The 11582-nt window shown below is 42.5% G+C and overlaps 1 protein-coding gene across 4 annotated transcripts in view; it reads left to right on the plus strand.

Moving 5' to 3' along the window:
- The window catches only part of LOC147348225 (uncharacterized), a 247260-nt gene extending 236644 nt beyond the window's left edge, over positions 1-10616 (plus strand). For 3 of the 4 annotated variants that reach the window (XR_015151953.1, XR_015151954.1, XR_015151949.1), the window contains exon 3: positions 9884-10616. Coding sequence is in view for 1 of the 4 variants with exons in the window: in XM_086368910.1 (XP_086225036.1) it covers positions 6749-6763 (15 nt within the window). In the remaining 3 variants the exon portion in view is untranslated. Of the gene's footprint in view, positions 1-6748; positions 7160-9883 lie in introns of those variants that run through there. The other variant, XM_086368910.1, reaches the window with a different exon arrangement.
- The last annotated feature ends 966 nt before the right edge of the window (positions 10617-11582 follow it).

The raw sequence follows: 11582 nt of genomic DNA on the forward strand, positions 1-11582 counted from the left end.
CCTGCAGTCCAAGGGACTACCAAGAGTCTTCTCCAACACCACAGTTCAAAAGCATCAATTCTTAGGCCTTGATGTACTTCTTTTCCTATTAGGAACCAGTCTGTTGTTCCATGTCCAGTTCTGTTTCTTCTTGACCTGCCTATAGATTTTGCAGGAGGCAGGTCAGGTGGTCTGGTATTCTCATCTCTTGAAGAATTTTCCAAAGTTTGTTGTGATCCACATAGTCAAAGGCTTTGGCATAGTCAATGAAGCAGAAGTAGATGTTTTCTGGAACCCTCTTGCTTTTTCAATGATCCAACAGATGTTGATAATTTGATCTCTGGTTCCTCTGCCTTTTCTAAACCCAGCTTGAACATCTGGAATTTCTCAGTTCACGTACTATTGAAGCCTGGCTAGGAGGATTTTGGGAGAAGGCAATGGCACCCCACTCCAGTACTCTTGCCTGGAAAATCCCATTGATGGAGGAGCCTGGTGGGCTACAGTCCATGGGGTTGCTAAGAGTCAGACACAACTAAGTGACTTCACTTTCACTCTTCACTTTCATACATTGGAGAAGGCAATGGCAACCCACTCCAGTGTTCTTGCCTTGAGAATCCCGGAGACGGGGGAGCCTGGTGGGCTGCCGTCTATGGGGTCGCACAGAGTTGAACATGACTGAAGCAACTTAGCAGCAGCAGCAGCAGGAGGATTTTGAGATGATCTTGCTAGCAAGTGAAATGAGTGCAGTTGTGCCATAGTTTGAACATTCTATGGCATTGCTTTTCTTTGGGATTGAAATTAAAATTGACCTTTTCCAGTCCTGTGACCACTGCTGAGTTTTCCAAGTTTGCTAGCATATTGAGTGCAACACTTTAACAGCATCATCTTTTAGGATTTGAAATAGCTCAGCTGGCATTCCATCACCTCTGCTAGCTTTGTTTGTAGTGATGCTTCCTAAGGCCCACTGGACTTCGTAATCCAGGATGTCTGACTCTAGGTGAGTGATCACACCAGTGTGGTTATCCAGGTAATTAAAATCTTTTTTGTACAGTTCTTCTGTGTATTCTTGCCAGCTCTTCTTAATCTCTTCTGCTTCTGTTAGGTCCATACTATTTCTGTTCTTTATTGAGCCCATCTTTGCATGAAATGTTCCCTTGGTATCTCTAATTTTCTTGAAGAGATCTCTAGTCTTTCCCATTCTATTGTTTACCTCCATTTCTTTGCATTGTTCACATAGGAAGGCTTTCTTATCTCTCCTTGCTATTCTTTGGAACTCTGCATTCAGATGCATTGCATTACAAAGTGGCAATGTGAGGCATAACATCATGGTTTTTTTCTTTAAACATTGTGCTGACAGGATACTAGTTGAAGTGCCTGCTTGAGAGTGGGCCTGAGTTAGAAATCTCTTTCAAATGTCTCGCCCAGGACTTTTCTTGGGCAGGTATGTTTCTGCCCCACGAAGTCAGTGTTAGTCATTCAATTGTGTCTGACTTTTTGCGACCCCCACGCACTGTTGCCCGCCAGGCTACTCTCTTTGGGATTCTTCAGGCAAGAATACTGGAGTGGATTGCCATTCCCTTCTCCAGGGGATCTTCTCAACCCAGGGATTGAACCCTGGTCTCCCGCATTTCAGGTGGATTCTTACTACCTGAGCTACCAAGGCAGAAAGTAAGTGCTGACAAGTTTCTCTTTTCAAGTTGCAGTTGTGAGAAGTGTCCACAAGGCGACAGCACTTCCTCCTGCCCCACTGTGCTGAGTGCATCAACCAGAGCCTTAGGGAAAGTTGCCACCTGGGTGGAAGTTGCAGTGGAATAGGCCAGCATGAGGCCTGAGGCCCTGAGTCTCATTACTTTCTGTCTCGTAGCCTTAAGAGCTCAGACTAACACTGCCCAAGCTGAATTGTCAGGGTGCTGTAGTATGTGGGCTGAATGGGTGTGAGAAAGTAGACTGGAGCTGGAAAGCCCACCCCCAGGACTTGTGGAGACCAGGGGACATTGTGAAGCTCTTTCAGCCCAGAAAGTGCACCATTCTTAGGGTGCACAAGGCTTGGTATTCTTGCCTGGAGAATCCCATGGACAGAGGAGCCTGGTGGGCTACAGTCCATGGGGTCGCAAAGAGTCAGACACGACTGAGCGACTAACACACACACACACACACACAGGCTTGGTATTGTAGGAAGGCCCAGCCCCTGGTGCCATCCAGAGTTACTGGGCAGTCAGGGTTTGAGGGGACTTCGTTTGCTGGCACCTCTTCCCCATCTCCTTTGCCTTAGAACTGTCCAGCTTTGGGATTGGAGTGTGCATGGGGTCCAGGTTTCGGACAAAAGTAGAGGTCCCCAGTGCCTCAGTGGAACACAGTCACCTTTTCTGTCTCTTTTTTTTTTAATTTGAATTTTTATTTTACGTATGAGTATAATTGATTTAGAAGGTTGTATATTTTGAGGTGTACAACCAGGTGATTCAGTTGTAGATGTGCTTATGACTGTTCTTACTTGACTCTCTTCACCTATGGATCAATGCACATTGTTAATTGGAGTTCCCTCCGCAGGGCGGAGGCTCTTGCTGATTATTGATTGCCAGTGTATTTGTGTATATATGTTAGTGCCAACCTCCTGTATTATCTTTGCCCCCGGGTTTCCTCTTTGGGAACCACTGTGTGTTTTGTTTTTCTTTTTCTTTTTTTCTAAGTCTTTGTGTCTGTTTCCCATTTTGAAAATGCATTCATCCTATGAAATTCTTGATTCAGCCTTTAAGTTATATCCTAAGCTGGTATCTTTCTCTTTCAACACTTAATGTCTGAACATGGTTAGGCTCATCCCTGTTGCTAAAATGGCATTATTTCATAATATCACATGGCTGAGAGGTATTCCATTGTGTAGCGGTATCACATGGTTTTTAACCGCTCACCTCTCAGTGAACATTGTGACTCATTTGAAATCTTGGGTGTTACAGATAGCAGTGTTGTGAATATGAAGGTGCGGTTACCTTCACAAAAATTTGTTTTCTGGGTGGATTGGCTCCATAGTGAAACTGTCCCTCACGATACCTGTCTTGATGACAGTGACCACTCTGACAAGTATGAGGGAATCCTCATTGTCATTTTCATTTGAGACATGAAATCACTTTTTTCTTTTAAACTGTGTGCTGACTATATACCAGTTGAAATTGCCTGCTGAATGTGGGCCCGCTTTAGAGATCTCTTGTGATTGCCTAGCTTAGTACATTTATTTGGTCAGGTCAGGGTTTTATGTTGTTGTTGTTGTTGTTGTTTTCTTTTTTGTAATTAATACAGACCCTCAAGCCTTGTGAATAGGAAACGGTCATCCTGACAAGCTGCCCTTTGTAAGTTGCAGTTGCAGTAATCGTCCACAAGGCGGCAGCACTTTCTCCCGTCCCACTCTGGTTACTGCCTCAATCAGAGCCTTAGGGAAAGTCCTGTCCTCGGGTGGAAGTTAGAGTGCAATGCGCCCCGCATAAAGGCCTGAGAACCTCTCATTACTTCCTCCCTCTTGTCCTTAACACCAAACTCTGCCAAAACTCGATCCTCAGGGTGCTAGCATGTGGGGTGAACCACTGCGAAATGGCAGACTGGAGCTGGGAACCACACCCCCAGGACATGAGGCGACTAGAGTAGGTTTTAAAGCTCTTTCAGTCTGTGGGGTTGCGAAGAGTCAGACACGACTGAGCGACTTCACTTTCGCTTTTCACTTTCATGCGTTGGAGAAGGAAATAGCAACCCACTCCAGTGTTCTTGCCTGGAGAATCCCAGAGATGGGGGAGCCTGGTGGGCTGCTGTCTGTGGGGTTGCAGAGTCGGACGCGACTGAAGCGACTTAGCAGCAGTAGCAGTAGCAGCAGCAGCAGCAGCCCAGAGTACACCATCCTTTGGGTGCACTAGGTTAGGTGTGGGTGTAGGAAGGCCCAGCTGTATCCACAGATCCTGGTGCCATCCAGAGAGTGGGCAATCAGGGTTTGAGGGGGTTTCATTAGATGGCAACTTCTCCTCATCTTCTTAGCTTTAGAAATATCCAGTTTCCAAATGAAGCTTGCATGAGATACAGGCTTGGATACTAGAGGTCCCCAGTGCCTCAGTAGAATACAGTGGCTTTTTCTACCCTTTTAAAAATTGTATTTCTATTTTATGCATGGTTATAATTGATTTAGAATGCTGAGTACTTGGAGTTTGTCAGCCACGTGGTGGTTCCCTTGTCGAAGTACATATGACTATACTTATTTGAACCTGTGTACATCTGGATTGATGCACATGATTGATTAGAGTTTCTTATGCCCAGCAATAGGCCCTTGCTGATTATGTATTTCCAATATACTTGTGCATATATATTAATGCAAAAAAAGTAAATTATCCTTGCTTCTATGTTTCATCTTTGGGAACTATCTCCCCCGCCCCCCACCCCGCCCCCAAGTCTGTGAGTCTGTTTTGTTTTGGAAATTCAATTGTTCCTATGAAATTGTAAACTCTGCCAGTAAGTGATATCCTCAACTTGAATCACTGTCTCTCTCACAACAGTTAGTGACTGAGCATGGCTAGTTCCATCCATGTTGCTAAAATGGCCTTATTTCATCCTGTCTCATGGCTGAGAGATATTCCATTGTATTTATGTACCACATGTTTTAAATCATTCATCTGTCAGTGGACATTTTGATTCCTTTTGAGTCTCAGATGTTGTAAACAGCACTGCAGTGACTAGAGAGGTGCAGTTATTCTTGCAAAATGTTGGTTTTGGTGGAGATTGGTCCAAAGTTGAATTGGCCCTTCTCTTCATGGGTTTGTGAGGAACCTCTGTACTGATCTTCACAGCAGGACTACCGACAGTGCTCCAGCAGTGTGGGAGGGAGCTGTTTCTTCCACGAGCTACCCAGCATTACTTCTCTGTGGTCCTTTGGATGATGACCACTTTGACTGATGTGTGGGAAGTCTTACTCGCATTTTCATTTACATTGCATTAAAAAGCAGCAATTTGAGGCATGAAATCATGCTGTTGTTTTTTCCCTTTTAAACCATAGGCTTGTAATACACCTTTGAAAGTGCCTGTTTGACAGTGGGCCTGGTTTATAACTCCCTTTCCAATGCCTGCCTCAAGACATTTATTTGGGCAGGTATTTTTTTTTATTAAGAGAGATCTATAGGTCTTGTTGGAGAAGACTCTTGAGTCCCTTGGACTGCAAGGAGATCCAACCAGTCCATTCTGAAGGAGATCAGCCCTGGGATTTCTTTGGAAGGAATGATGCTAAAGCTGAAACTCCAGTACTTTGGCCACCTCATGCGAAGAGTTGACTCATTGGAAAAGACTCTGATGCTGGGAGGGATTGGGGGCAGGAGAAGGGGACGCCAGAGGATGAGATGGCTGGATGGCATCACTGACTCGATGGACGTGAGTCTGAGTGAACTCCGGGAGTTGGTGATGGACAGGGAGGCCTGGCGTGCTGCGGGTCGCAAAGAGTCGGACACGACTGAACGACTGAACTGAACTGAACTGATAGGTCTTGTGAAGAACAAGTGCCAGCAAGCTGCCCTTTGTTAGTTACAGTTGCTGAAAGCGGCCACCAGGCGGCAGCACTTCCTCCCGCCCCACTCGGGTTCCTGCTTCAACCAGAGCCTTAGGGAAAGTTGTGTCCTGGGTGGAAGTTAGAGTGGAATGTACCAGTACAAAGACCCAAGGACTTGAGTCTCGTTACTTCATTCCTGTTACCAATAGGAGTCCAGATTAACACCAGCGTCTGTCAAAATTTACTCCTGATGGTGCCCTAGTATGTGAGTGGGTCAACTGTAAACAAGGAAGCTGGATCTGGGAACCCCAACACCAGGGGATGTGGAGACCAGGGGACTCGGCAGAGCTCTTGCAGCCCAGAGGGGACACCGTCCGTTGGGGGCACCAGGCTTAGTATAGTTATTTGAATGCCCAGCTGAGTTTGGAGTGTGTGGGGCCATCCACAGGGGGACCAGTCACTCCTGGTCCAAGGGGGGTTCATTTGTTGGTACATTCTCCTAAGCTCCTTTAGCCCCTGGATAATTCAGTTTTGAGAGTGAAGCCTGCTCAGATTCCATGGATATGGCACCTTCCCGGATTCCAGGGTGTGTTGGGGAATGTCCTAGGCGATTCCCTCAATTAGCTTATGATGATGATGATGATAATGTTGTAATATAGATTTTTACATTTTGTTTCTTTTAGGTATACAGTAACAGATTCAGCTGTGTACATAAATATGTTTTATTGTTTTTCAGAATCTTTCCCTATATAAGTTATGACAGAATGTTGAGTAGAATTACCTTTAGGATACATTAAGTCCTGGTTGATTATTTATAATTCTCTATATATTATACTGTCGGAGAAGGCAATGGCAACCCACTCCAGTACTCTTGCCTGGCAAATCCCATGAACGGAGGAGCCTGGTAGGCTGCAGTCCGTGGCGTTGCTAGGATTCGGACATGACTGAGCATCTCTGGGGTCGCATAGAGTCAGACACAACTGAAGCGACTTAGCACAGCAGCAGCAGCATATATTATACTGTATATATTAATATCTATCTTTTCATTTATCCATCTTCTCCATGTGGATAGTGGTTTTGTCCAGAATGTCAGTTCAGCTTGTCAAGCTTATGCTGATGTAATAGAGAACACTGCAGCTCAGTGGTTTAGAGTAACACTGATTTTTCTCCTATGCTATAAATTTCAACAAAGTTTGTAGCGACTTTGTTTTTCACTGTTACTCAGTGGGGCCGGGCTGATGAAACTTCTACATTTGCTTCCAGGAACACCTGGTTTGAGGCACAGACATGGAAAGTCCTGCCCCGGCTTTTAGAGGTTTCATGGGAGGTGACTGACTGTGGCCAGCCCTGTGTCTGCAACCAACTAACTTTCATGAGAAATGCAGTCCTAACCATATTTGCACGAGGACAGAAGTGCTTGAAAATATATAGAAATAAGCCTTAAAAAGTATTTTTCAGAACTTCTGTCATCAAATTCAAGTTTCAGGAATTCCATAGCATTTCTGCCCCAAGTAGTGAGAAAGAAAAATGGATGATACCTGTATCACACAAAGGGGAAGTGTGAAGATAAAAGAGGGTGAATCTTCGTGTTCAAATTGAGAAGATATCCTAAGTCTGTATAAGCAGAGATATTTGATCTGTGATACCTATTATAACAGGAGGCAATGTAGAAAGTTGCCACCAAAGTATATTTGATGGGAATATTTAAATAAACAATAGGCCATCATTGTGCTGACTTTCTAAAATGGATGAAATTTGTGTGTGTGTGTGTGTGTGTGTATATATATATATATATATTTATGAAGATAATTAAAAGAGTACTCTGGCTGGAAAAAGAATTCCATAAGACATTTAAAAATGAGATACTCCATAAGCATATGAAGTTATTTTTGTAAATAGTGATCAACATACATAATTGTACATATACTTCTCCTAAATAAGAGTTCTGCTAGTACTGGATGGTATGAGGAACAGAAATCTGATGTTTTCACCTTAAACTGATAACAAACTTTGTTAGCTTGGAAAAGTAGTGCGCGAATGGAAGTGGAGATGGAGGAGAACTTTTGCTTAAATGTTACCTTTTTGTTGCTTTCATAACATGTATTTGTATAATTATTTACAAATGAATTTACTTTGTTTAATGTAACATTTCTCAAATGCAGATCCCCTTAAAACATTAAAACATTTATATGTGTGTGGGTGTGTGGGTGTGTTGGTCATTCAGTTATGTCCTACTCTTTGTTACCCCATGAACTATAATCCACCAGGCTCCTCTGTCTATGGAATTCTCCAGGCAATACTGGAGTGGGTTGCCATTCCCTTCTCCAGGGGATCTTCCCAACTCAGGGATTGAACTCTGGTCTCCTGCATTGCAGGCAGATTCTTTATCACTGAGCCATCAGGGAAGCCCCAACATATATATATATATGTATGTATATAAAGTGAGTGAAGTCACTCAGTCATATCCAACTCTTTGTGACCCCGTGGACTGTGGCCCACCAGGCTCCTCCGTCCATAGGATTGTCCAGGCAAGAATACTAGAGTGGGTTGCCTTTTCCTTCTCCAGGGGATCTTCCCGACCCAGGGATCGAACCCAGGTCTCCCACATTGCAGGCAGACGCTTTAACCTCTGAGCCACCAGGGAAGCCTAAAATATATTAAATGTATATTAATATATATAATATATATTACATTTCACATATTAATATATATTAAGTAAATATATTAAATATATATCTGTTATTAAAATCCCAGGGAACAAATCGGAGATACACATTTGACTTTTTTCCAGGTCCTTACAGGGACCTCCACAAGAGGATAAAGACGAACTTAACGTTCCATATCCATGTCCTACACAAGGTTTACTCTGTCTGAGGCCCTTCCATAAAACTAGAAAACTGGACAGTGCTATTTTTCTTCATTCCCATCCTTATAAATCAATTTCTCATCTTTTTTTCTTTTTAAAGATATATCCATGATGTGCAGTTTAGCTAGAGGTTGCCAGGTTAAATAAAATTCATTTTCTTTCCTCTCCCCCAGAAGTGTTAGAAGCACATGTGCAAATCAGTGGAAGATTTCCTCCGGATTTTACTAAAGGGCAGCAGGGCACCTAGTGGATCCCACTCAGATGCTGTGTGTAAGGCGAGTTCAGGGGCTGACAGAGCCAAGCTTCTAATAAACACATGAATATTTGTCCCAGATGCACCGCTCATTTTTTTTCCAGTGCCGTCTCATCCAATTACTGAAGCATCTGTTTTCCTTTAAAAATAAAATAGCCATTGACATGTTATTTTGAACTGATGTTTAGAACCCAGTGGTATCTTTACCATTAAATGTATGTGAACAATGCCAATCTAAATATTTATCAAGGAATTGCATCTATTACTTGAGAGATCTCTGCATTGACAGATAGATACTGTCATGTAGAAGAGATGATTTTGCACCATAAGAATATTTTTGGCTAGAAAAAAAAAAAAACTATATGACTAAAATTGACCTGAACAAGTAGGTTATTTTCCTAAATTCCAAGAAGTTTACAAGACAGTATTTGCTGGGTTGTTTCAGCAGCTCCACCATGGCTGGCATGTTTGTGATTATTTTCACTTGTTGTGAAGTCACAGGATGGCTGCATCACACTTTCCATCACATTCAAAGATGCAGGTGGGAGACGGTACAGGGAAGCATTTCTTCTTGTTTCTTCCTTTATGAATAAGTGAAGGAATTTTTCCCCGAATCCATTCAGTGTATTTCCCTTTGTGTATCACTGGACAGGCGAGGCAATGTCCTCAGTATTACAAAAGGGATTTGCTTTGCCCACCTTCTACCCCTAACATCAGTGCCCCCCATTCCAAAACAGAAGAAAAAATGCTCGATGACTTTGGCAAAAAATAATGAGGAGAGACAGCATCAGTGTCCCTAAGAGTGCATCCTTATAGTAATAAGCCCTTCCCTTGTCCAGGTTTTGTTCTAACATTTTACACATTTTAGATAATTTACTCCTCAAAATAGGTGTGTAAGCTGGGGACTGTTACTATTCCCAGTGTAAACTGGGGTATTGTGGCTATGGATACTGGGGAGTGGAGAAAGAAAATCACTGCACAGTGAGTGGGGTTTTTTTTGTTGTCTGTTTTTTTATAGTGAGTGTTTTGAACCAGGATTTATATACTGGTTGAGAGTGTTCCTAATCATTGTGCTAAACAGTTGCTCCAGGTAGTAGCAGAATGATGACCAAAAATTAAGGCCCGTGGAGGCTTGTGACCAGTTGTGTAAAACAGGGAGGCAAGTCTTACCCAGAACTTCCAGACCCCCTTCAAAACCATGACACTCAATTATAAGTGAAAACAAAAATGAGAGGAAGTGTAGATATGAAGAATTAAAGAAAGTGACCTTTATTCACAGGGCTTCCCTCGTGGCTCAGATGGTAAAGAAGCCACCTGCAATGCAGGAGACCTAGGTTCGACCCCTGGGTCAGGAAGATCCCCTGGAGGAGGACATGGCAACCCACACCAGTGTTCTTGCCTGGAGAATCCCATGGACAGAGGAGCCTGGTGGGCTACAGTCCATAGGGTCACAAAGAGTCAGACACAACTGAGCGACTGAGTGCACACTCATGCAGACACCGTTATTTATAAAAAGTAACAAAAATGAAAACCAAAATGGTAAAAAAAGGTAAGAAAAGGGGAGGAACTAACTTAAAAGAAAACCAAGAAATCTGCAGATAATGACGCACCAGTATAATCTGGGGACTCAGTGATTCTGGTCACAGTCAATTTCTCCCTCCCAGAACCACAGACACAATGTCGAGCCCGAGGTAGAGACTCGTCAGAGTGAAGGATCAAGGAGCCAAGAGGAAATGACTCCCATTCTTCCTCCTTTCGTATCTGACAAGGAAGGCTCACAGGAGCTGCAAGGAGAAATCAAACATCATATCCCAAGCATAGCTCCCTGCTGAGGGCTGTGACTGAAGTTACCTAACCCCAGGGGCCATTAGACTGTACATGATGTCTTAGCAGATATACCCCCTCATTTTGAAAACCACCTCTAACCTTCTGACCCATGTCACAAATAAGAGAAACTGAATTTAAAAAGGCACAACATTAAGCCAGACCTTCCCTAACTTAAGTCAAGAAAATGTTAACATATTTACTGGATCATGTAGACTGAAAATTTGATTGTGTAATTTTATTCCCATGCAAAATAATCCTCCACTTTTAAGAGCCTGTTAAAATAATTATTTTAATGTAGATCATTTGTTTTAGGTTAGGGGCTAATTGCTATTCCTTTCATTTATAGAAATAGACAAAAAATGTATTTCTCTCTCATCATCTCAGCAGCCAACTATCTGAGTGCTTGAAAATAGTAAACTTCATGTGCATTAAGGATTACACCTCCAGTGTCCATAGGCAAAAAAAAAAAAAAATTGTTTTGGCTTTTTAAAAAATTTGACTTCTTACCTATTTACAATGTGCCCTGCAGTTGTTTCTTTTGAATTGCCATCACTGTGTTAATTGTTTTAATATTATGACCATTTTCCTTGCACTGTAGACTAATTTTTATTTCCTCTCGGGGTCATTCTAGTATTTCAGAACTACAAAAAGAGGATGCTGTTTTGCTGAGCTTGATTATATTGACCTGAGGTCAGCCAACTTTTTCTGTAAAGGGCCAGACAGTAAATATTTTAGGCTTTGTGGATCATGTCCTCTGTCAACACTATTCAGCTCTACAGTCGTATGAAAACAATCCAAGACAATTTGTAAACGAGTGTAGCTGTGTTTCAATACAACTTTGCAAAAAGAAGAGGAACCTGACTTGGCCCAGGAGTAGTAATCTGCCGAACTCTGGTGGGAAACTCTAGCTCTTTAATGCCTGAAAAATTGTAACATACGTCTGTCTGTGCAATTTTAAAACAGCTTAAATAGAGTAATAAATGTAGCCTAATATGTATGAGGTGTCAACTGCTATCATGTTTGCATACTTTTTGTAATTTTATATTACTAATTTGCCTTATTTTTAGCAAATTGTGGATGATTGATGGTAAAGATGGAGACATTCATAATTGCATGTTTTAACTAGGAAATAATGCTGTGATGCATGCTGA

The sequence above is a fragment of the Bos grunniens genome, chromosome 22, assembly GCF_055505025.1.
Source record: "Bos grunniens cultivar Pamir isolate PY7600 chromosome 22, Bosgru_T2T1.0, whole genome shotgun sequence".
Classification (NCBI taxonomy): domain Eukaryota; kingdom Metazoa; phylum Chordata; class Mammalia; order Artiodactyla; family Bovidae; genus Bos; species Bos grunniens.